The sequence below is a fragment of the Aythya marila genome (genome assembly GCF_965140915.1).
Source record: "Aythya marila genome assembly, chromosome: 1".
Lineage (NCBI taxonomy): Eukaryota > Metazoa > Chordata > Aves > Anseriformes > Anatidae > Aythya > Aythya marila.
Window position 1 is genome coordinate 172,242,786 of NC_139042.1, and position 26,280 is coordinate 172,269,065.

Here is a 26,280-nt window from a genome sequence, read left to right on the forward strand (position 1 = left end):
ACTCCGCTTGGGCTTTGCCTCGGCACAAGATCAGGTTCCTCATGTGCAATGACACCAAAAGACTCCTAGTCTGTGGAATCAGTTCTATCAGCTTTTTTGAACAAGGCTCCCTAAGTCCTTGGCCACTCACTCCCCAGCTTTTTCTCCACCACTTTCTTTTAATGATTCATTAGAGGCAAATGTACTAAAAAATCAGCCACACTTAGGGAAGTGCCTGAGAGAAGATGCCAATGCTCGAGTCTGTAAAATGGGCTGAGCAAGATGGGTGGAGTTCACTTTGCTTAGGAGTTACTTTCACAGCAGTACCTGGTACGTGGGGGACACATCCTCTCCAGAAAAAGCCTGCAGCTCAAGTACCAGTCTGATTTGACCAAACTAGAGAAAATATCTGTATGCAAGCCATGCTGAGAGATTTTAAACTTATTAAAATGTATACATGTGTAGACAGAGCTGGAATTTGCAAAAATTAAACACTGTACAGTTTCAGGTTTAGAAAAAGGAGTTGCTGCCTTCTCTACGAAAAAGAGATATTTTAAAACTTGTATGTTTTCCTCTTTACCTGAAAGAAACATTATTAGAGTGTCTTTGTTTAGAATAGATGTGTCCCTAAAAACTCTTTTGTGCACATGTGTGCATGCATGCCTTCTTTAATCCATCTGGGTTTGCCATCAACCTTTCTCTTATAAACATTGCTGTAGTTTGTGTGCTTTTATTGTATTTGTATATTGTAGTTTTGCCTCATTAAACTATGTCAGATGAGTAATAGGAGAAAGACACTGAGGCACTGAAACATTAAAACTAACATATCTAGAGGGTACTTAGTATCAGACAGCACTCTCTGGATTTAGAGAGCCTGACTCTGCAAAGCACACATATAAGGACATTTAAACAAAATTATGGTTGGATTGAGACATAAATTGCAAGATTTTCAGTGGCTCTTTGCCTAACCTGTGCTACATATCATTTCTCCTTTTGGAAAATTTGGTAGTAAGCACTTACATTGGTTTGATACCTGTAGTTTGATAGACAGTAAGGAAAATCAGTTCCTCTGGGTTGGTGATTTGAGCTCTGTTATTCAAAAGTAGCTCCGGTCCGCTGATTACTTGGGAGGACTGGGGGGGAACTGGGAACTGTTTCTTTCAAATTTTATGTTGCTCAAGGATAAAAATCTAGTTTTCTATTGGTATGACCAAGAAAGGTCGAGCTTGAGTAACACAGGTCAGGATGATGGGAGGTTGGTTGGTTTGCTGGAGGGGTTTTGTTGTGCTTGTTGTTTTGTGTTTGGTTTGGTTTTGTCTTTTTTATTATTATTATTTTTTTTATAGAATAATAGCGAAGTAGAGCTAGAAATACACTGCATTCACAAATCTGTCTCAAAGGAGAATCTTCATTCTTGTGTTCAATATAAACTAAGACATTTTTGATGGTGTAGTGCTTTTTCTTTGTGCTTGCCACAAGTGGGTTTTGCCTTATGCTTCAAGCTAAAGCCCTTTGATGGCAATTCTTTTTGCTGTTCCTCAGTTTACTATCAAGTGTCACTAGCAGAGATGTAAAAACGAGCAAACATTCAGAAGCCAAGTGCTGTGGAACAGCAGAGCACACAGTGGGCATGGAGTCTGGATTCCCCTGTTGTTTGCAGAACTGAGCCTTCCAGGTCAGCATAGATTGTGTTTTTGCTACCATCTGTTGTGCCTGGGGATGCCAATGCAATACCTTCAATGAACAGTAGACTTGCATAGTTTGCTGTAAAAGAGAACACAAAGTAGATTTTATTTTTTTTTTTGTCATCGGCAACTTCTACTCTTACATGAATTTGTCTGCTTTCAGAAGATCAATTTTAAGAACAAATTATATGGCAGGAGAATGCTTAACATATGTAAGAAATTATCTAGGATTTTGGCTCTGAAATTTGTGTTTGGGAGCTGACTAGTTTTTCAAGTTCTGACCCAGCAATATTCAGGTAGTTTCGACTATCTCTTATTTAACAAGTACTAAAGCACTGCTAACAACTGCAGGTACTGTAGGAAATTTATTTCATAGATTGTCTTGGGCATTTATCAGCTTCTGGTGATTTTTCGCCATGTATTTAGAGCAGATTCCAGTTTGCATACGAGTAACATCATGTCAGTCCTAGTTCTTTCGTTCTGACATCTCTTTTGGCTCCTGGTGCGATTTGGCCTGGTTTTCCAAAATGTTGATCCTGAGTCCAAATGTAACTTTGTGGGTGGTACATATGTCAAGCCCTAGTTCAGTATTTTTGGACAGCAGTAGCATTTCATAATTCTTTTGAAACGAAAAGAAGAAACAAAGTTAACTGAAAAAAATGCAACTAGATTTAGCTGGGCACAAGCTTGCCTTTTCTACTCCCCCTTCTCCACCCCCTGTGTTTTTCCATTTGGAGAAGTAGAGGTTTACGTGGCAGAAGCACTGACAGGATTTAGGCTCATTCAGAGCAGCAAGCAGTAGTATGGCCGTGTCCTTATAACCTTAAAACCCATCTTCTCGTGCCCTGCTGTCTGTGGAATCCTTCTGGGATGGCGATGAGGAGGATGAGGAGTTCAGTGGATTGCAACCCTGCCTTTATGTTTGTTAAAACAGCGAGATAGGCTGGGTTACAGGGATGTCTGAATAAGGCTGTGTTGGCATTAAAAGAACCAAACAACCCCCTCAGGTTCTCCATATGTCTGTGTTTGATATACCTATTGCCATATTACATCTTTATATACAGCATACTCTCTCTCTAAAGAGCACAGGAAGGTATAAATGCAACTTTACTACATAAAGTCAAGTGAAATAGTCCAGAAGGTTGTAGCCTGTGTGAAATAAACACATGTACAAAGTACAGGAGGTTTCACACGGCATAAATCACCGGGAACTTCATAGCTTCCTTCCTTCCTTCGCCCCAGCACAGTTGCAGAGCTGCTAGCTGAAAAGCTGTCCTTCATCATTCTTTTGCAGGAAACCACAGGCTCATATATTATTAATTCTGTTTCGCTAGTAGTGCAGGGCTTAGGTACTTCTCTCAAGTGTCTTAGGTTGCTTTTCAGTGTATCCAAGCCAGTTCCACTGCTGCGGTTGCAGTTCTAAGCATTGTTTTTCGAGGGCTGGTAATTTTTCAGGCAATAGCAATATCAATAGGAAAAAAAGTGCATTTGAGATGAGTCTTGGCACCCACATTCTGAGCCCAGAAGATGATTTGCTTGTGAGAAACCATGAAACAAATCGCTGCAGGCTTCTGGTCATCTCCGACTGAGTCACATAGCTTCAGGAGGTTGTAGGCCAGCCAGATGCCCTTCCTAATCTGTTGATGAAAGAAGTTAGCTTCAGCCCTTGCAACACTGCCTCTACCAACATCCCTGCACCATTGTGTCACAGTGGAAGAAGATTGTCTATTTGGTGGGTCCATAAAAGATGCTGGACTTAACCGTGGGGACCATTCTTTTGAAGGACACAAGACCAACTGATGCTTTTTTCTTTTCCACCTCCCCTGCTTTTTTCCCCTTCTTCCTAAAGCACAGCTGGTGTGAGGTGCTACAAAGGAAAATGAAGGGGGGGGGAGAGTGGGATGAAAAGTTGGTCCCTGTTTTGGCTACTTACAATGTGAAGTGGGGGCTTTGGTCTTAAGTATTTTTAGTTCTCATTCAGATTATATAATCTGTAGGTAAAGAATGGGTTTGTTTGTTCCTTTAGAAAGGGGGGTTGTAAATAGTTAAGTCACATCAATGTAGTCGTATTTGCTTTTTGTAACAAATACCTCTAGCAGTTTAAAAATCCAATAGGAATTATATCCTTGGGTTTATGGTTTGGATTAGTCATTTAACTCCGATGACCAACACAGACTCAGCTGACACCGTTTTACTTGGTGTCAGAGCACAACTGCCTCTAAGGAAAGGAATGAGAAGAATTCAGACTCCTCCTCGGGGAGGTTTTGCCAGGGCTTCCAGAGCTGTGTTTCTAACGGGAAGCTTTGGGATGTGTTCACAACCAGTCAGGGAGTAAGTAAAGTGATGGTAAAATTATCCTCCTTGTTCAAACCAGGGTATCCCAGCTGGTGAGTGAGGCGGAGACCTTAGCTATTGCCTGTTGGATGTAAGAATAGGAACGGGAGCAAAGTCCGTGACTGACTGACTCATCCTTCCCAAGAAAATGCCAACCCGAGTTTTACATGTCAGTGAAGTTTTAACATGCTCGCTGTGTGTAGTGATTTGTGGCCTTTGGTTTAAGAGCTGTAGTTTCCCTTCCCGCAGTACAGAAGCCATTTAAGTGCTTTCTCCATAGCATCCCTTGTAGAGATACCCACGTACCCCAGATACTCTTGACTGTCTGCTCTCCCATGAAACACCCACCGTGTTTTGCAAACCTTACCTGGTTCCACTTAGGGATTTCCCATGTAGTGATGTTTTATAGCATGGGAGTGGAGTCGTTCACTACTGTTTCTTTGGATTTTGGTTTCTTTTTCTCCTTTCTCCCCCTACCCCAAAGCCCTAATATGGACCCTACCTATGGTTACTAAGAAATGAAAGGGGGGGGTCTCAAGTGGGTCTACACTACTTAAGAGGTTTGCCTAGATGCTGCAACACACATAGCTGTGTAATCCAGCACCATTTACTGATCCCAGGTCTGTGCCATATTTTGGTGAAGCAGGGGGCAGTTAAACTACAATCTAGGATTTCAGCTTTACTTTTTAATTTCCTGCTGGTTTGTGTCCCATTGCTTAAACTGAATGCAACTCCCCTGAGCTCAAGCAAGCAGCCCAGCTCGAGAGCCACGCAGCAGGGGCTGGCAGGGACCTGCTGCTGTCCTTTCCTTTCTCCTGCTTGTTCCTTCCATGTCAGCAAGGAGTGCTGACCCATGCTCTCAGTAAATTATTTTGGTATCACCCTGAGGACTGGGGGCAGGGGTAGAATGGAGGGGAAGACAACACCCGGGGAAAGCATGGGAGGAACAATTTTGTGGTGTGAAGGGAAGCGTGTCCCTCTGGCAAAGCTGTGGGGTGAGGTACTCTGACCAAAGAGGGACCCCAGGTTATGTTACACAAGCCATGGGGCTCTGTGGCTGTGAGAGTGACAGCCATCTATTTTTCTGATTTTATTTCTCACTTGCAAAATTGCTCACCTTCTCACCTCATCAGTGTCAACAGCTGTAAAAGGTAGAGTACGCAGGCATGAAGCGAACAGAATCAGAGCATGAACATTTACTTCTCTTGTCTCTCGGCCATTGGAAAACTGCTGCGAAATGTAAAATTTCTGACAACCTTGGATGTTGCAGTCAAGGTCAAATGAGCACTAAATAGCCTTCTAAAAGTCTTCAGCATGTGAAGCTTGCCTTTAGTTTAAGCAGTCCTGAAAGGTGAGAACAGGATCAGAGAGCTGTTTCACACTTCGACCACATACACACTCAGTTGCTGCTCACCATTTCACATTAACGGTGTGAATCGAGGCATTGGTTGGTTTCTTGGCTTTTTGTTTCGTTCCTATTTCTTTAATGGTGCTGTGTTATGGTATAGCTACTGCCATAACCCACAGTATGTTACCTGGTGAGGATGCTATTCCAGTCCACCTCTTTCTCCTTGCAGGCAATAGGAGCAGGTTGGCACATTACATACTTCATGGTCACTTTTTTTGTGGTGAAATGGACTAAATCTTCGGGAAGAATCTTTCCATGGAGAAAGAAATGTACATCTCGGATCAAAGGCAGAGTCCCTAGGAAAAATAATGATTTTAAAAATAATAATAATAATTAAATAATCATATCTGCTTATTTCAGGGCAGTGGGTCACTAATTGAGTTCAAGCTCTGTAAATGTTGTTTGTCCCCCCCTCACAGGGCATACAAAACCATTGAGGAAGATGACTTGAAGTTTCCCCTGATATATGGAGAAGGCAAGAAGGTGGGCACATGTGCTTTCCTCAGACCAGAGGAAGAACAAATTCTCTGCTGTTTACCACTCGATTTAGCCTGTGGCAGTCCACTGTTTTCCACTCAGTATCTCTTTATTTTATCGTTTTGACAGCTTGAAAGAATATCTTGGTTCAGTTATAAATCAGTCTCATGTCTGGGGTGGAGGGAAGAGGGAAGTCATTTGCTGTTCAGTTTCATTTTGGTTTTGTTTCATTGCAAGTAACTAGGCTGCAAAGAGACCGTCTTCAATAGATGACTTTAAATGTTTCTATTTTCATTGTAAAATATAACTAGGATGATTGAAGATAGCAAAATAAGTCATGTTTGCTGAAAATGAAGCAGAAGGATGTTTAAAAACATTTTACAGTGCTCTGAGATGCAAAAACCCTAATTTAGGAAGGGGAGGGATCAAGGCAGGATTTAGGAATTATAACAGCCCTTAAACATGTTTTCTTCAGCTAGTGTACGTGAACTCACTGTTGAATTTTTCTGATGTGATTGCTGATAGTTTTTCTTGAAAGTAAGAAGTGAACCCTTCCATTTGGGTGAACTTTGTTTCCAATTCCCTGATTAAGAACAGTGAGATCATTAGTGCTGATCCCAGCAAGCTTAGCTGGATGCAGCAATAGGATCAATACAAGGACGCAGTGGTGTCAGTTTGCCGATATTTGTATGCTCACTGTGTTCCTAAATAGTGCTCCCCTGCTGCATTAGGCTCTTATCTCAGTACAAAAACACACGCTCTTCAGAATTAGCCCAAGTTTTAAAGGTTCGGACCTGCAGCTTATCTCTGAATTTGGTTAGGTTTATAATTATTTGCAAAATGTTTCACGCATATCTTTTAAATTTTCTCTCTTTTTGCCTTATGGAGCCAGGGGTTAGGGAGGCAGAATAATTTTGAGTCAGTCTTGCACTGTTAGTGATGCTGTGAGCAATCTTGTTCAGAAGCTGCTGCGGCAAAGGTAGTGTTCTGGGGAGGTGATGTGCAGGGAGTTGGGGTGCCCATGGGGCAGGCTGCCTGGGCAGGCTCTGGAGAAGCTTTAATGAAGAAGAGCCCAGCACCTCTTGGGAAACAGCTCCTGTCTCAAAGGAGGATGCTTAGCGAAGAAAGCATTAGATCTGAGGTAAGAGCAGACCTGATTTGGACCAGCTCTCCACAGAGAGCTCAGTGGGCACTGGCACTCTGCGTACTCAGCAGTTTGAGGTGGCCTTTGGCACTTTGCCTTGGCCTTGATGAAGAAAATATGTGGCAATATGTCAAAAGGAAGAGGCCACAGGTTTCTTAAGTGATTAATTAGGCTCCTCATCCCTTTTATAAAACCTGTTTACTTCATATTAGTGTAATTTGCTGAAGGGGTGCTCTCATTGATTACCATGGGACAGTGAGGCAACTGAGTTAGATTTCCATAGTCCCAGTCCCATACAGATGTTCACAGTCTAGGATGGGCATACTTAAACTGGCATGGGCACAAATACAAAATGCGAAATGGAAATGAAGTTCATACATTGATTAGCTATGTTAGATCTCAAGTCTCTGGGAGAAAAAGAGTTCATCGCTAGCTGTGACAGTTGTGAAGTAGGAATGTTATCTCTTTCCATGGTGATACAATGCACGAAGCAAGTTTTGATCCCATTTCTTTATTTCCAGGCTCGGGTTATGGCAACAATTGGGGTGACCCGAGGACTGGGAGACCACGACCTGAAGGTGCATGACTCCAATATCTACATCAAACCTTTCCTGTCCTCATCTCCTGAGGTAAAACAGCCAAGCTTTGACTATCTGGTTTGTGGGAGAGAAACAAGTATACTTACCGTGCTTATTTGTTCTTCCAAAATCTGACTCCTGAATGTTAAAAATTCCTTCTCCAGTTGTGTGCCTGTCTCTGGTTGCTCCACATCCCAGGCAGAGCACTGATGCCTTCTCATCCTTTTGTCTGTAGTTATCCCGTAGCCTCACCATTCTGTGTGGCAGACACCCATCTCTCCTCATCTTCACGTGCCCCAACACCCTCTGAGGCCTGGATCATGCAGCCTTCACAGAAACTGACACAAACCAGCGTTCTGCAGAAGGGAGCATTGGATGTCTTCCACGGTAGCATGGCATCCTGCTTTAGGCAGAGGGTACCAGATCCAACTGCTAAGTAGGAAAACGCCAAGAGTGCGTTGGAAGAGTGCTTTATGCTTCCATCTGGCTGCCCCTTCACATCCAGTGCTTAATTTTTTTATGGTGGTTCTGTGCAAACCCAAAATAGTGTCAGAAACGGCAATGTGCGTTCCCAAATGATGACATAAAGAGGAGATTAGGCAATATTTACCATACTAGGGGTAGTGAACCTGCTACTCACCTCTCTGGAAACCAGTTTTAAGTGCCTCCATTGTTTTGACTTGCCTCAACGAAAACAGTTCTATTGTTTGACCACCATAGACCTTGCAGTGAGGGATACAAAGGCTTCTAAATGGGTTTGAATGTATTTGGTTAGTAACAAGAAACATTCAAACCTCACTTTGTTCTCTGGAACTTTTTTCATGTTCCTACATCAGGGAACAGATGACACATTTTCAATAAAATATTAAGCAAGGGCAAACCATCCTGTGAGAGCACAAAAAGAGGAGGCTTTGCTGCCATGGCCCAAATGCTGAGAGCCATCCACTGTCAGCTGCCTTTCCATTGTTTTAACCATACCCTGTATCTGACCTTGAACTTACTGGTTGATACAGCAGCGTGAGAGAGTGAAAATACACAAATGGCATAACACTGCTAGAAGGGAACAAAAGTATTAAATTGACCTTGCTTAGAACATCTTAGAACATCAATTTAAAAATGAAGCACTGAGAGATTCTGGCCCTGAGGAAAAGGAGGCGATCCAGAGACAGCCCCTTCTTCGCTTTTCCTTGCTGTCAGTCCAGTCCCTTCCCTCTCCCCCATTTGAGTGTGTGGTGCCCATTGCTGGGACCTGCTGCTGTTCTCCTCAGCCAGGCAGGCAGCAGCTCTGCACTCATCACTCCGATGGTTTTGCTTAGTGCCAGCACAATGATGCAGTTCTACCTATTTATTTTTCTTTCTGGCTTGCTGAGACCCAGCATTTCTGGGGAATGTAATAGCTGCAGCGCAGTATCTCAGCAGTACCATCTCTGCTGATTGCTGCTGCTGCTCTATTTGTCTGTGTGTATAAACCACAGCTTCTCATGGGCTTTTCTGATTTGTGTGTAGTGCGTGTGTGCGAGCGCGTGTTCAAATTCTGGAATATGTCATTCAGTTCGTATGCTATCCACGTTTCAGGATCTCTTAACTGCTTTGTTAAAGGGAAGCAAAATTAGCTTTGTTTCCATATTCCCTTCTCAGCTAAATTCAGTAGAAATGTACTAGGGCAGCAGGAGGAAAGACAGAGCACCTGCCACCTCGATTTAGAGATGTGGGAAAGGAGGGGGAAAAAACAACATAACCTGAATTTTATTAGGAAGTAAAAAATATGATCCAACTTGCTTTCCATTACACCTCTTCTCTTAACCAGCTCATCCTTCTCTTCCCAGAGAGGGCTCCAGTGCTTTGTTTCCTCACATTCTTCTCTGACTTGTTCTGCCCATATGTGGACACCTTGCACAGAAACCAGCATTAAGAATCAACCTCTTTATGCTGCCATCTGGGCACCCAAGCGCTTGGAAGTGCAGTGGCCTCGGGCAGCAGTCACATTTGGCCCTCGTGCAGCATTTGATTTGGAAATTGTCTTTGTAGAGGTAGGGAGGCACGTTGTCTGGTTTCCAGACCTGGAAAAGGGGAGGCACAGGAAGTGAAGCCTCACAGTGAGCCGTGACATGGGGAGAATCCAAGTCTGGCTTCTGTTTCCGTGCTGTAATTACAGAGTCCTTTCCAAATCTGGGGGCAAGGTGGTGAGTTTTCAATGTATTTACTGCCAGGGTGACAAAACTCTGGTATGGCATGTCCACCAAAATTTATCTGAAGGCAAGGTAAGCGTCCATGTGGCTATATCTAGAAACAGGCATAGAAGTAATTTGGGGGTGGTATGAATTTACGCTTTGATAGAGCGCCAGGCTATGGGAGGAGAAGTCATGTAGCCAAGACTGACAAATGTAATCAGGATTCAGTGGCTCAGCTGTTACGAGACCAGATTTGGAGGACTTCTGCAGGTTGGTGAGCTCTAGAGAATTGAGCCTTTTATAATGAACTGGAGTAGCACAAAGCAGGCAAGCTATGGCTGAGGCTCTCTGGCATGGAATTAAATATTTATTTTTCATAATGGAACAGCTCATTTGAAAGCTTTCAGCAGGAAATTCTGCTTTTTAAAGCTCAGCAAGAGCCTTCTTGTTGCAGCGGAAAAGCAGAATTTCATCCTGAAATTTTTCAAGCAGCAGCTCAGCCGTTCGGTGGACACAGTGTGGCTCCGGCAACAGCACCTGGCCCTTGCCACTACGAACCCAACACCACCACTGGGAGCAAATGGTAAGAAGGTAACCAAGGAGAAATTTTCCCCACCCAAAGGCATTAAAAAAATCTTTGTGACGACTTCGCAAATATGTCGAAGGAAGCCGTTTTAGATTCACATCTGCCTTCTGGAGAAATCTTGGGGAATTACAGCGTTTAAAGGAACAAGTGAGGCAAGTACTTACAGAAGTACTCTTTGATCAAAGGGAGTCAAGGTGGTTTAAGGAAGCAAACATCACGCTTTAGTAGCTTGAAGTCCTTCAGGGTTATGTCTACCAGAGAATTAAAAAAAAATAAAAATGTGGTAGATGATCTCGCCCGAGCACTTTGATTTCTGAAAAAAAAAACACATTTGAGAAACTGTTCTGCATCACAGGTTATTAATATAAAAGATATGAAGCTATAGACTAAGTGGAAAGTTGGCACAGTCTACTGGAAATTGGCTAAAGGGCAGGAAACAAAGGGTGGCAGTAAAAAGCTAAAAGGAGATTAATTGGTGAGTGCTGCAGGGAGCAGTGTTGGGACCCGCTTTTTATTATTTACATATAAATTACTTGGAGGGTGGTATTGAAAGATCTCATCGTTTGCCAGTGGAGCCGCACTGGATAACACTGCACATAAAAAGGGACAATACAATTAAGAAAGGGTTTAATTTATTGAAGAGACTGGGTTGATCAATAGTGCAGGCAACTGAATGCGGACTGTTGTGTGGCTTGAATTCCCCCAGGCAGGCTGCTTGGGAGCACCTCAGATGGCTGCAGGCTCTTGTGCCACTTTGTCTGAACAGTTTTCACGCCACAGGGACTCATGTTGGCTGCCTCTTACAAACAGAACTGCCTGGCAAGCCTTAGCGCCTTCGCAGCGCTGGTGTGGTCCTTTGCATGAGCCAAACGCAGGTTTTGTCCGGTGGGTAGGTTGTTTGAAATGTAAATATAAAACCGGCCCACCTGCTTATTTGCTGCTTGCCCAAAGCATTTTACTCAGCACTTCTCATTGCGTGTAGGCGAGCAATATTAGAAAGAAATACCTGTAATGAAAAAAGGCACTGTGTGACGAGCCACGTAATGCGTGTTCAGAAAGGTGTCGTGGGCGACTGTGGGTTTGGTGGCGAGCGTCCACTGCTGAATTTCAGCAGAGATCTCTCAGTACCAGTCGAGATAAAATGTGGTGTAACCCAACTCTTACTGTCACGGGTGTTGGTGCTGCTGAGGTGGTTGCTGCTTCCTTGTAGCTGGCTTTTTGCATTCACTGATTGCTGAAGTCAAACTGAACCACTTCACAGGTCTCCAGCTCTCCACATGAAAGAGGACATCAGTGGATGGCAGAAGTATGGTGACTTATGGAAGCCTTCAAGGGCTGTCCTGTTGCTCCAGAGATGTTACAGAGGGCAAAAGTTTGTGAGGGCAATGGAAAGGGCTGGAAGGCTCAGGGGAGCTGGTGGCAGGGCTCTGTGAAAGGTAGAAGCTGGCTCGTTTCTGCACCTGGGCAAAGCGGTCTGTAAGCATAACCTGCAGCTATGATGGACTGGACAGCTCTAAAATAGCTCTTTTTTGTCAGCAGTGTACAAGATTGTGATGGTAGAAGCTTGGTTGTTTGTATGAGGCGCTTGCTGCTCAGTGAATCCCTGAGCTTTACCCAGGATGCTATCTGAAATACTTGCTTATACCTGGGAGACTTGACCAGGATGTGTGGTGTACTTGCTGGTTGCTGCGTTGCCCAATTTATCCCCTGAAGCCCAGTAAACTCTGGGCTGTTAAAGGTTAACTAAACTCTGGGAGATGGGGACCGTGACAACTGCTGCCTTTTGTGCAGGGGGCTTGAAGGGAGAGCTGTGCTGCATATAAGGATCTTTTCTATAATAGTATTCCCACTCAATCTGAATAAGGAGATATGCTCTAATGAAGAGAGTATCTTGCCTTGACTTTAATCCTCTCCAAAGTCCTTTTTCAGCTGTTACCTTAGATAATGAAATGAAGGTTACATTTTACAAATGACCTTTTTGTGCTTTTGAGTGAAAGGCGAACAAGTAAGGATTAGCAGTGAGGTCTAGATGATTGTTTCTCCAGAGCTGCTTGCAGTCCCATAAAATCATAATTACATTAAAAGGTCCAGGCATTTTATGTGCATTTCCTGCTCCATGGCTCCTAAGGGGAGAGTGCACCAGGGGGGAGAATAAAACAGCTCCGTGTCTTCTGGCAATGCCAAGGCTTGTCTGACCAACTTGCTGCTGTCGGTGAAGCCCAAGGCTGGAGCAGGATGTGTGACAAGGTGTGCTGCTGCCAAACTTCAGTGCGGATCATCATTCCCTCCTGACTGCCGTGCCGGGGTTGCCACACGTCTTTCAGATGGGGCTTGTTGCTGTGGTAATTGAAGTGCTCTGGGAGGGCTTTGTAAGGGCTCCCTGCTGGAGCCTGGGAATCGAAAGAGCAGGCGCTTTGTCAGCTGGAATACAGCATGTGCTGGAAGGAGAGCTACGGCCACCAAAAGGCTCGTTTTAAAATGCTCATGATGACCTTTGCTCGTATTTGGGCTCGGCTGGTGGCCTCCCAGCCCCTCCCAGCCCCGTCCCCCTGGCTGTGGTGCTGAAGCCAGCGGGCGTTTTAACAAAACAGCCTCACACAGATAAGCTTCGGGGTTCGCTTCTGTGAGAATCTCAAGTGAGCCTCTACCCGCTGAATGCCGTAGAGATGCACACAACTGAGCAGGTAAATAAATAGCTCCTCTCCCTTTGGTGGGACTGCTCCCTTGCCCGGGCGTCGTTCAGAAGCGCAGCGCCTGCCTCGGGCCTGGAAAGGCGAACAAGATGCCTTCTGCTGTGCACAACATACGCAATTTATTTGGCAGAGTTAAATGGGTCTGGACAAATAGTGAAAACAATTATTTGTGAATATTTTATTAGAAAATATCAAAAATTCATCAAATGAATTATTCAGCTTCCATTTGACTAGCCCTGCCAGCGATAGGGGAGAGCTTCGCATGCAGACCAGGCAGCTGAGCTGGGGGAGGCTTTGCTTTGATCAGAGGCTTGCTTTTTGCAGCCTCGTTCAGGAACACTTGGGTCCATCCCGGCTGGGTCAACACCTGTGGGATGCCTCTCATGATGTTTTTTGTGTGTTTTAGGTGAGAGTCTACGACCTCCTGCAGTATGAGCATGGGCCGGATGATGTTCTGATCCTAGCTACTGATGGACTCTGGGACGTTCTGTTAAACGAAGAAGTGGCAGAAGCTGTCACTAACTTCCTACCAAACTGTGACCCTGATGATCCCCACAGGTTTGTGCTCATCCCTGACTTTCTATCCTCTCCAGAATTAAGAGTGCTTTTTTGTAATGTATTTGTGTAGAGCATATGCAGTAGATAACATGCAGTAGGTATGCATGTTTTTATACACTGGATGGAATCCCTATAGCAAATATGTTTGGGTTTGTTTTTTCCCAGTTATAACTCAGAATTGCCTACCTTCAAAGGAAAGTTGTGGGATCATGGTATCTTGGCAAAGGATCATCTTGTGGGCTGTAATAGGTCATATGGAAACTAAAGGAGGCTGAGGTCTTAAAAGAACATCACGACAGGTCTCTGTCTCCAGCAGTCACACATAACTCTCCTCTGGACAGTCTTTTAACACTAAAGAATTGTTTCTTGCTAGGACCTTATTGGTATCTCTCTCACACACTATACATATGGATAAATACTGTGTGGTGTGGGTGCCACTTATTCCTAGTCATGCTGTGACCTGTAAACCCACCTCTGCTAGTGGATGCCCACTGCCTTCCTGCTGCTGGGCAGCTGTGGTGACAAAATAAGTGCAGAGTTTTATTCTACTTCACGTAGCTGGATTCTGTTTAATTTCATAATTGTAGCCTGTGTAATCCTCTTCATTTTCCTGTCTTCACCTCCTCTTGGTCAGTTTCTCTCTTTCGAATATACCACCAAGCAAACAAAAAACTTCCCAAACTAACTGGAGCAGTGTGTGCCTGGAGTGTCTGTCTGCTACCGAGTTCAGTGTCACACTGAATTAGAACATCTAGCTGGAGATCAGAAGTCTCTCGCTTCTAAAAGGGAGGATGATGAAAATGGAAGTAGTTTCATCCTTCTCCAGAGATTGTTCTGAAAGGTGCCTGTTGCTCCTGATTTTAGGCCTGGTTAGCCATCGCTGCTTTCTGCCCTCTCCCTGGGATGAGTATAGGGGAAAAGAGCCCTTAAAGCATCCTCAGTTGTACCCATGGAAAGTGGAGTTTGGGATATAAGCAGTGGGATATCTCAGCAGCCAAGTGAGAACATGCAGGACTGTGTGAGAGCTCAAGTTTCACTTGTTTGGATGTGGCAGCTCTTGAGGGTATGGGGAAATCCAATCTCAAAATGCTTTATGTATTCATAATTACTGAGTGGTCATCTTCATGGGGTGAGCCCTGTTCTCCATCATCAAACATGGAGGACAGCAGAGGGTACAGACACCCTGACGGCCACTTGGGTTTTGAATTGGCAGCCACTCCAAACACAGTCAGAATTTGGTACATGGCTAGTGAGGAGCACTTGCAGGGCACCTGGCACTGTGCTCTGCAGATCAGCTGCTCATTGAAGGTAGGAGGAGACCCACCCAATTGCATCCCCATTTTTCCCTAGCACTGTTCAGAGGTGGTAGGGAGCTTTTGCTCCGCATTCTGCACCCCTGAGTCTCCTGTTGCAAACACAGCTGGTATAGTTGTAATACCTGTGCCCTACTCTGCCTCCATTGTCTTCTGGTAACTGGGAAAGGTTGGCTCTTCGTGCTGTCCTGGCTGGGCCTGTTAGATGTGAACACAGTCTGGGTGCACTGCATCGGTCTTGTTCCTTCTGGTGTTTCCAGCACTGGAGGTAGCCAACACTTCTCTTGCAGAAGGAATGGGAATTCCTTGTTCAATCTTTCTGACATGCAAGGTGTGTAACTTCTCATCCACTATAAAATACTCATAGAAATCATAGTAAGGGCAAAATAACATTTTCTTTATTTGATTTAGATTTATTTATGCTGCTTTAGCCCCAGTAATTGTGGGGGATGATTAGTCTCGTTTGCACCAGTGTGAGTACGACACGCTCCAGAATTGGGCCTCCTGTATTACGAGTTAGAACAAACACATTTATTAGTGCTTGACCTATTGGTCTGTGAATGGACATCTGAATCGAAAATTAATTTGTTCTGTTAAGTAACTTTGTGCCAGGTCATTTAGAGGCTTACAAATAGTGGTAGCAAGACATTTCTCAGGCCAGCTTGCAAAAGGTAATTAGAACAGTCCCTCATATAGTTTACAATGATATTTATGAAAATTACCTTTGTGGAATTGCTCTTGCTGCTTGGTTATAAAGAATATTTAAAGGGTTTAAAGTACTGTGTGAGAGGTTTTATGTAATTACTTCAGTGGTCCAAATGAGGTATAACTAATGAATTTACAATAGCATAGCAGCTCAGACACTGGCGTTGCATTCATTCCTCTCACTACTCAGAGACAGGAGAATCGTGTTTGTAGCATTATCAGTGTTATGTTTAAAGGAGATGTTATCCTACAAAATGTCAAGTTCTGTGATGGGTGCAGTAACAGTCTGTGGTGAGGTGATCAGCTGGAAATGTAAAATCTCTAGGGATGCAGAAAACTTGTCAGAATGTAAGGGGCTTGCCCCCTGGGCCTGGTAATGCCATGATCTTCTGAAGAACCTACTATTTGGAGCAGAACCTGGACCCCGGATCCATCTGACCCAGTAGCCTACTTATTCCCTGACAGCAGCATATTTAACAAAAAGAAAGGCAAAAATAAAAATAGGAAAATTTTAGAGCTGCACAGCACTTACCTATTATGTAATTAGCTCTTTTAGGGAACAATATCCCTCCCATTTGAATTAGAAGTCATTTTACAGCCTGATGGATAAGAGCTCATAGCCCTCAGGAAAGCTCTTGGGACTCTCTCCTGTTGGTATTTACTGTCAGAGCTCTGAGTGTTTGTTACCCACAGAAAAACATCTCTGAATCCTGTCAAACGTAACATGTGTCTGGGCATCTCCAATGCACAGGGAGCGATGTCTTCACCCAGCCATGCAGACACAGCCTCAGGGGATCTGGGCAGCGGGTGACGAGAACAGACTTGATCAGAGAGCAGCTTCTCCGCCAGGGCTGGGCAGTGCTGTGATGGGGCAAAGAAGCCAGGCTTGAGCTGGATTTCTTAGCCAGCTCGTTTCTTACGGGTACTGTGGCCTACAAGAGCATGAAGGCGACCCTGAGCGAAGAACAGGTGGTAGCGACACACTGCTGCTTTTTCATACATCATCTGTCTGAAAAAGTATGAAGATGAAGAGAAGCGAGGATCTTGACCATTTCCTTCGGCTGCACTCACACACTGACCTTGGGAATCTTTAATTTCTCATCCTCCCTCCTGTCCTTCCTCTCCCTCACCCCATGTGGAGATTTATGAGGGTGCTGGGGAGTTGTTCCACCTCTGCTGTGTGTGAGCGGATAAGAAGCTGCTCAGACAACAGCATGCTGCCCCTGCTGCCACCATTTCCCCTGCAGTACTTTCACTGATCAATACTGAAAGCTTGAGCTGGAGAAAATATATATATATTTATTCTTAAAACACAGAAGTTGTATTCCAGCGGGGCTGTTCATTAGGAGGAAGTAGATACTTTAAAACTACTTCAGCAGTTCTCTAATGCTGTCTTGACAGCTGAATCCCAAGTTCACAGCGCTGGAGAATAAAGCATTCAATAATGGACTGCTGCTGCTATTCATCTCCAGGTACCAGAAACTCGCCCCATCTCCTCTAGTGCCAAGCTGAACAGCGTCACTCAATTCAGCTCTGTGCTGGGAGAGGAATACGTTGCCTCGCTGCTGCCTTCACCTGTTCCTTCTCCTCCACTTCAACGAGCTGGTTTTCTTGTGTATTTCACAGTCTGTCTACAGGAGGATTTCTGATTTCTTAAAGACTTTTTTTTTTTTAATCTTACCCTCTCCAAACGTTAAGCAGCACATCTTTACACAATAAAGAGCAGTACTTATTCCTTTGTGCTCTTTAGATGTGGGGAGCCCTTGTTAATTAGAAAAAGAAGGAAGGCAAAGTTTTCTCCCAGAATGATGGGTTTGCTTCTCTTAAATCCTGACAATAGCTGAGAAACCCTTGAAAAAGATGTTCTTAGCCAAAACTCTCTTAGCATCAGACATGCTGTGAATAAATATTTCAGTTTCTTGCCTGCCACGTGGAGTCCTTTTGTTCTTAGCCCTGCATCTGATTTGGGGATTTGGGAACTGAGGAATGCAAGTAATGTATGTTTGTTTCTTTCCCCTTGGAAAACAAAATTTCATGTCGTTATTAGGACAATACAATCAGCGCTTCTTGTCACCTCCTGCTGTTACACCTTGAGGTCTTTGGTGCAGACAGGTCTTGGAGCCTGCAGACAGCGTCTGTGCAAGCGTGTGTTGGAGTTCGTGACTTGCCTGGTGCAAAATGACCCTTGGGCCCTGCTCTTATGGCTAGAAGTAAATTTTGTGTCAAAACTAGAGAGACCTGGAAATGTTACCACTCCCTCAGTACCACTAGGAGCGGGTAGTGCGTTGCTTCTGCAGAGCATTATTTGGATTTAACATCGAACCTTTTGTGTCATGAAACGTTGTTTTATTTGCAGTAAAAGTAACTTTCTAGTAGAGCAAGTAAATCTATTCCCGATTCAAAGGAGTCGTTTGAGCCTAAGGAACCAAGATTGTAGAAACAGGACATAATAAATTGGGTATTTCTCTTCTGTTATCCCAAGAAGGTGAATAAAGGCTCTTTTGATAGCAATTGCATTTAATAATTCATTCTTTGGTGAAATTAGCTGGGGTTAGAACAATCCTTGGATCCTCAATTAACAACCCCCTTTTTTGTCCACTGCTTATGATCAGTGGAGGCGCTGTTCTTTCCTGTGCCTCAGATGAGATCTGGGCAGATCGCTTCTGGGCAAGGCTCTTCCCTAGAAAAGGGAGTCTTGAAATGTCAACCCTTCTCGTCCTTCCTGCTTTCTTCAAATTACATGGATGTTTTGCTTCTGATGGTCTGTGAGTTTGGCTTTACAGAGAGCCCCTCATCACATCAGAGGCTGATACTTCAGATTAAAATGAAATACAGGCAGACACAATATTGAACGTGTGTCTTTTTTTTTTTTTCTTCTGTGAGTCTCTTAACTGTTCAATTAATTTTTAATCAGCAAATCATAGAGAAGCTTGGCTCCACCCAGCTAAATTCAAAACATCTTAGGCAGGTGTTGGATTGAGGATTGATTGGAGTACTTGTTCATCCATAATGAGATTTCTTTCGGAGGAAACTTCTAAATTAGCACACAGATGTGTTGATCCAGTAACAGCAGGTAAAACGATATGGGATAACACGTCTGATCAATACTGCATTGGGCTCAGGTTTGTTGAATAAGGACTCATTTTAGAAATAATCCCGTTGTAAACAACCGCTTCTCCATTCTGGCTGGCGCAGGGCAGAGCACTGTCTGCACCACTTCTTGTGCTCCGCTACCCTTCAGCCTCCAAGCAGCATCTGGTATTTTCTAAGGACAGAAAATAACTCCCATAAATACAATGCCATTCAGCCCCGCACAGTCTGGGAGTTTTGAAGCAACATGAAACTGTCAGTATTTCACTAAATTAAGCACTTGACAACTCACATTCACACAGTTTTCATTGAACTCATAAATGTGAATGGACTGTGGACTCTGTGAATCTGCTGTATTAAGTTTCTTTTTCCAGTTTCACTATACAAAAGATTCAAAAATCATTCTTACAGTCAAGGAAAATAGCTTATCTACTTGGTTTAAAGGGCAATTTGGATTTTATTTTTAAATATTGCTTGTTTTCAAATTGCATTCTTTATTACAGTTTGTCTGTGGAATGAGTAAACCCATATTTACCTCCAGGTGTTTCAGTCCCCAATTGTAGGTCTCAGTAAACAAGTGGTGCTATTTTGTGTCCTCAAATTTTCAGACTACTAGAAACCTGATTTGTTGAGTTTTGTTTTTTGTTTGTTTTTTTTTTTAATATTTTCTGAAAACTTGTGAAGTTGGGCACTTAAAATGACTGCTCGCTTTTTGATTGATCACTGCCTGTGAAATACCTTCTGAGACAAAAGCTGCTACTGAATTATGAACGATTGCTTTGCGCGGATGTTGTGGTTAACATTTCTCTGCTTCTGGGTAGCTTGTCCTTGTTCCTGACAAATGTAAATCTCCAGGCTTTCTTCACCAAGCTAGGCCGTAATACTTACCCTCCCTGGCTGTGTTCTGCCTTCACAGGTACACGCTGGCGGCGCAGGACCTGGTGATGCGAGCTCGGGGAGTGCTGAAGGACCGGGGCTGGCGAATCTCCAACGACAGGCTTGGCTCTGGAGACGACATTTCTGTCTACGTCATTCCTTTAATACACGGGAACAAGCAGTCGTGAGAGCAGTATCGAGAGCGTTTGCAGAAAGGGGATCTTTTCAGGAAGGGCCTCTAAGAGACAATGTGTGTTTGGTGATCTGACCGGGACATCTCCAACTGATGTAATCTATTCAAAGCTAATGCTGGAGGGGTACTTTTCTGCCTGAAAGGCAGGGCTCTGCACATGTACTGTATATGATTAAAGATAACCCTTAAGATTACAACTCCCCTATAGAAAAGGTTTTGGTGCTTAACGGGAATGGGATTTAAATGCTGCTAGCATATTATGGATTCTGTCATCCCTCCGGGTGAAGACCTGAAATACAAGTTAATTTTTTTCAGTTTACCATGTAGCTTGGAAGAGCCATTTCAGTTGTGCAAGTAGAGGTGGGCATCAGAAGCCGTGGAGGCTCCTGAAGTCTAACCCCGGGTATTCAGAGTAGTGACTTGGGTTACATCTCATTTAAAAATACTTTTATAGATATATATATGAGACTCAAAAGTTTTCTTCTTCCAAAAAGTTGCTTTCATGACTTACCTATGGACAACTGCAAACTTGTGTAATCCTTTGAATCCCCATTTTTCCTCGTCTCTTCTTCAGTAGACTATGCTCCTGTATTTTAGTAGGAAAACTGAAATTGTTTTTAGTGTGACTATACCTATTTACTGCAGCTAAAACAGCCAGCTGCAAAATTGTCCAGGAGAAATAGGTCACAGTCTTGTACTGCAAGATTTGTTCTGATACAAGGAATTATTTGTTGAGATTCCCTGTTGTGTGCATACCATGCTTATACAGAGCAAGCAAACTCAGCTCTATGTGATGTTTACCTGGAGGTCGTGGTTTCTTTGGGATCAGATTTTCATTCATTGAATGGGTCCGTCTGCCTTATCCTGTTGAAAGGATCCCTGAACACACAGTTTTTGCATCAGCTGGGATTCAGTAAATTTATTTGGGCTCCTGAGTATATTTTCAGTTGGATTTCTACTTGAAGTGATGATATTGTTCTGGTTATCAGTTTGGGTACACAGATAGTGATCTGTTTAAGAATGATTTCACTTATTCCTGCCTCACTTACTATTCAGCATATTCCTGCTTCCTGCTTGACTTGGCGATCAGAAAGTGACAGCTTATAACTTTCTGTCCTCTCACTTGTTGAGGACTGTAGTTGAGGATCAAAAGATCACTGTGATAGTTACCAGCCCTTCACCCCTCACTAGCTTCATCAGCTTTTTTCTTAGCCGTACTGAATCGATTTAAATAAAGAAAACCTGAGTACCTTATTGGAGTAAAAGCAAGTCCATGGGAGTAACAACTGAGCAAATCTGCAGCTTAACCTAGCTGCCTGCTCTTCAGACAGACAGCTCTTCACTTCATTGGCTGCAATTAAAAAAAAAAAAAAAAAGGAAGGTTCTCATATATAGGCAGATGTGTCAGCTGGGGAGCCAGATTCAACCTAAATTGCTCCCAGACCACGTTCTTTTGGAGCTGCTAATCTGGCTTGTACATAAAAGCTACTTCTTGAATAGCCAAAAGACAGGGAGCTGACATAATTGCAGAGCACTGACTAGGCATCTCACAAATGTTATATCCTTTCTAAAGGAGAAACTGCCAGCTCGAAGAGAAGGATGCTGTGTCCTTTGTGCTCCCTGAGGTGTGCAGACTTTCTCCTGAACAGGAGTAGCCTCGAGCTTGCCAGTTTTATAATTTATAATGTGCTATGTAAACAAAGAACAGTGCTGTTCGGTATAGCTGCCCAGATGCTTTATTTGATTGCATCCAAAAGTACATGTGCAACATTCTCGGAGAATTTCAGATGCCCTTCTCTAAGTCTCTAGACCCAGGAGGAGTTTCAGAGATGAGCTGAGCCGATGCAGAGTGAGCAATGGCTCGCACATGCAGCAGACTGCATGATTTTAGCCTGGAAACTGTTCTGTGCATGCCCCCGTGCCTGCATATGATAAAGCTGTGCAGAATACTGAGGTTTTATGTTCTAGAGCTTCAGTATAAATCAACCGTGTATCTGATTATATGTTATCACACTTTATCTATTCATTTTTATTTTTTCCCCTTTACATCTTTTTGTGTGAGCAAATGGGTGAAAAGAGATCTACAGGTTTGGAGTCTAGAGTATTTTTCACGTGGCCCCACATATGTTTTGAAGTTCAAGCAGGAGATCTTCTCTTGCACTCTCTTTTTTTCTTTTTTTTGGCCTAATAAACTTGTAAACATGCTTTTCATGCTCTGTGTAACTCCTGTTGTCTCTTTGCAAATGCAGTTGTGTAGTCCTTTAGCAATAAAGATCCCCTTTAATGAAGAAACTAATGGCAATCCCTCCAAAGTCACATGAACAGCAAAGAAGCTGATGCTTGCTGTTACCAGCTACAAGCTGGAGTCAAACATTTTGGTACCCATGTGTTAGTCTTCATTATTCAGTAACACGGTGTCAGCATTCACACCAGTCATTATAAAACCACTGAGTACAATGTGGTAGAAATTAATTTACGGGATAGCATCAGCCAAAATTTAAAAGTGAAATTTCAAGGCAATGGAAAATGCATCTTCTCTTTCAGTGGTGTTTTTAAACGTACCCCTAGAGAGATGGGGCGGCAGAGTGCATGACTCGGTGGGAGCAAATTCAGGGATCAGTTTTCAGAGCAAAATCTGGCAGGCACTAGTATGGCTTTGTGCATCAGCCTCCAGTTCTGCTGTTCACCTGAGGCATTGCCATCAGTCAGCCTGCTTCTCTGCAGCTGCTGCGCCTACCTAGGTCAAGTTGTGTTAGCTATGAGCTCTTCTCCTGGAAAGGGCAGAAGCACAGGATCAACAATTGACGTAAATTAGCATCAATTCTGAAAATTTTCAAGAGTAATAAAAAGCTTTCTACTCAGATGTATGTGGCTGAAACTATGCTGTGATGTTTTTTTTGTTTTGCTTCTTTACAAAGTCCCTGTTACACATTTACAGGCTTGCCTACCCTGAGTGTTGCTGGTTCACCTCTGATACGCCGCTTTAGCACCTGGGCTCTCACTTCTACTCGCCTTCATGAGGAGCTTCCTACATGCCTGCACTGTGCTCTGTGCTCTGCTTCACAGCATGGTATAAATACATCTACACGCCAAAGCATGGCACAAATAGGAAGCAGGAGCCATTTATTGGGGAGGTTTGTGTGAAGCTGGTATAACTAAACACATTCCCTATTTCATCACAGAGTGCATTATTTGGGAGTCACAGCATTAGAAATCACTGACGGCAGGGAGGAAGGGTTGCTGTGGTCCACAATGCACAAAGCCATTTTTCAGGTAGGCACAGGATGGATACGGCCATGTTCAGACTTGTAGCTGCTCTGCTGCTCAGTGAAGCTCTGAAATCAGGAGCTCATCTCGAACTGGAGCAAGTTAGGCACCAAGTCCAAATCTTAGGTCCTTGGCACATCATCTTAGTCACTGCCTGATGCCGTCAGCAGTATGTGTTGGTTGTTTTTTTTTTTGGCTAGTGAAGTTCTCTTAGTATCCAAAATTGTTTGAGTGTGAGCAGCAAGGAGCCTCAGCCCTGAGTTACATCTGGATTAGCACTGCCATTGCACAGTGCTGTATCCTTGCCAGTGCGTTGGCACTGCTCAGAAAACAAGGCAAGCTTTCATTCCTTGGACACCAGCAAGGAAAGGAAATAGCATGCCACATAGCTCAGATCAGCAGACAACACCATCTAATATTGCCTTCTGGTGCCTGATCCAGTCCAATTTCTAGAAACCCAGACCCAAGAAGCTTCTACCATTGCGAATGCTGTTGCAGAAGTAGGACAGACATTCCAGAGGTTTTCTCTCACACTACAGCCCGAACTCACCTTTACTTAATTAGATGAAGACAATAGTTCAAAAAGTCATTTACACCTTAAGTGAGGGATGCAACTGTCTTCTGTTAAATTAATGCAGCGATGCTTCCCGTATGAACACAGAAGTTGTCCATGAGAGCTAATTTTCAACAGCCTCATGGTGGAGAGAGAAAATGCTTTTAATAAAAGGACTACTGAAGAGCAATAGGTCTAACAAGCTAAAGGAAAGTGGTCATAGCCTGCCATTAGCCGTGCTTTTTCATGTTAAAGTTGATTCCATATTAAAACACAACAGGCGAGGTCTATGAGATGCAGTAGACTCCGTGTCTCCAAGACATTTTTGAAGAACTAAGAACTGCACTTGGTGTTTTGGCTTTAAGCTTTTACTAGATTTTAAAGAACACTACACACTCCAAGCCAATCTGCTGTGTTTCTTCCTGCATCAGCATTTTGCTGCTTTTTTTTTTTTTTTTTTTAATCTTATGTGCAAATAATTTCAACACTTGTATCAAACAGGAGCTGCAAATTCTACAGAATTGTTGTTCCTCCCCGACATTCTCGGTGTGTAAATAGTTTTCCTCCACGTGTCTTAGATGCAGACGTAGTGATGTGGCTGCCATAGAGCGTGACCAAACCATGCTGTAACCGTGCTGCTGTATTTCTACCTGTGACGTACTTGAAGGAGGATGCCCTTGCCCGCCTCCGGTCTCATTTTTTTATTATTATTATTTTTTCTTTATATTTTTTAACTGTTGCTGGTGATGTTCTTTCATAGGTATCTTATTTCGGTTTGGGATTTTTTTTAATAGCCATCACTGTTTTCTTCCCTTCATTGGACAAGTCATCTTATTTTGAGACCTGTAAAACTCTCTAGGTTTTATATGTCCTGAGGAATGGAGGACCTGCTGGAGGAAGATGTTTTGGACCAATGTACTTATGCTTTGTGACTGTGAAATGTTAATCTTTTTGTAAGCGAAGAACAAAAAAAAAATGTTTAGTAAAGGGATATATTTTGTGTTTTTTGAAACTTTTCAGTGCAATGAAAAAAAAAAAAAGAGGAGGATGCTGAAGAAGTGTATGCGTAAAATTTTAAATAAAATTTTAAATTATATATATACATCTATATCTATAACCATTATTATTCTGAATGTCCTGAAGAGTACCTGAGTCTCCTTGTGTATTAATTGTGCAGTACAGACAAGCAGCACACACTGTTTTACCAGGGAAAGGCCAAGTCCCTGACGAGAGGTCTCACACCAGATCTAATGAAGTAGATCCCTGGGAGGTGCCTCAGTGTATGGGGTGATCCGGAGGAGTCCAGCTGTAGGAGAGCCCTGTGAGCTGCACGCTGCTTTTAGGTTATGATTCATGGCTCAGGTTGCCAGCTGCTGTGTTTGACTCAATGAAGAGCTATGCAAAGTGCTCAGCTCTCCGCTGTCTGTGGTATGAAAAATTGGGTGCAAGTTCTGAAATGACAGCGCAGTTGGGATATGGTTTTCCTCCCCAGTTTCTCAGGAATCACTGTCTCAAATTCCACTCCAAAGTTTTTATTAGAGTGAAACCAAAGCTGATTCATTGATTCCATTGAAGCAAGTCTTTATGGTAATTCAGCAACCGAAGATGTAGCTGACAGGTACCACCTGCCTCTTTGCACTGTACCAGCACAGCCATGGGCAATGTCCTTCTGTAGCACAGGGATGAGAGCTGAGTATGCTATTTGCTGTTTGCCTCTTCAGGTGTTGCCTTGTAGCACTACTACTACTCCCCATTCTTATTTTACTTCAAACTCAGTAGAAGAGCAGTGAAAACATTTGTTCTCTGCTGCCAGTGTCACCCCCCTTTTTAAAATGCTGCCTGTGCACAGTGTGTTAACTGAGCATAACAGTGCAGGGATGAAGGATTTGTTCTTTTCAGTCTGGTTCTTCTTACTCTCCTCCAAGTTCTACAGTTTGCTACTGTACTCAGACCACCGAGTCAGGTTTAAAATTACGGTGCAAATATACTTTGGAGTAGCTTTGCCAGCCTCACTAGTGCAAGCTGAATAAATCAGTGTCGGTAGTGTGCAGTGACAGGGTGCTGTCCCATGCCAAGTGAGCCTAAAGGAGCACGCTCTGCATTGCGCCATTGCTTTTGCGTCTCTTACGCCCTAAATTGTGTAAGACTGTAGCTCAAGTAAGGCTCGTTATTTTCATTTCTAGGTAATAGATACAACTCTTCAGATGTGGACATCAGTTTCTGTACTCCCTGTATGCAGTAAGTGCAATAATACTTTCATATTCTTATACTGAATGCACTTCATTACCTAAAGCTATCGAAGGGAACAGTCCCAGTAATTTATTGTACATGTATTTTGTGCAGTTGCTGTAAAACAGAGGCCTGAAGTTTTGTCTTCTTAATGTACCCCTGTACAGCCACGTACCTTCACAAAAAGTTTACTTCTTTATACTCTTACACTGCAGCTTTTATTGATTCCAGAGTCACACTCGTGCTTTCCAGGAATGCTTATGTAAACCAAAGTTACTGCACATCCTGTTCTTGTTAGAAGGAAAGATGAAGGATTTCTTTTTTTTTAAAAAAAAAAAAAAAAAAGGTTCTTTCACTTTGCAGTACAGAGGATGGCACAACTTTTTAGGTAGATACAATGACTCGAGGAAATATTGTGCTTTGAGGACAAGGTTAATAAAA

At 43.3% G+C, this 26,280-nt stretch overlaps 1 protein-coding gene across 1 annotated transcript in view; it reads left to right on the forward strand.

Moving 5' to 3' along the window:
- Positions 1–24,712, forward strand: part of PPM1H (protein phosphatase, Mg2+/Mn2+ dependent 1H) — a 138,444-nt gene extending 113,732 nt beyond the window's left edge. Inside the window, exons 7-10 of the mRNA XM_082780066.1 lie at positions 5,826–5,889; positions 7,549–7,656; positions 13,462–13,613; positions 19,638–24,712. Coding sequence (XP_082636192.1) covers positions 5,826–5,889; positions 7,549–7,656; positions 13,462–13,613; positions 19,638–19,785 — 472 coding nt within the window. The 3' untranslated portion in view covers positions 19,786–24,712. The remainder of the gene's footprint in view (positions 1–5,825; positions 5,890–7,548; positions 7,657–13,461; positions 13,614–19,637) is intronic.
- Positions 24,713–26,280: the final 1,568 nt, after the last annotated feature.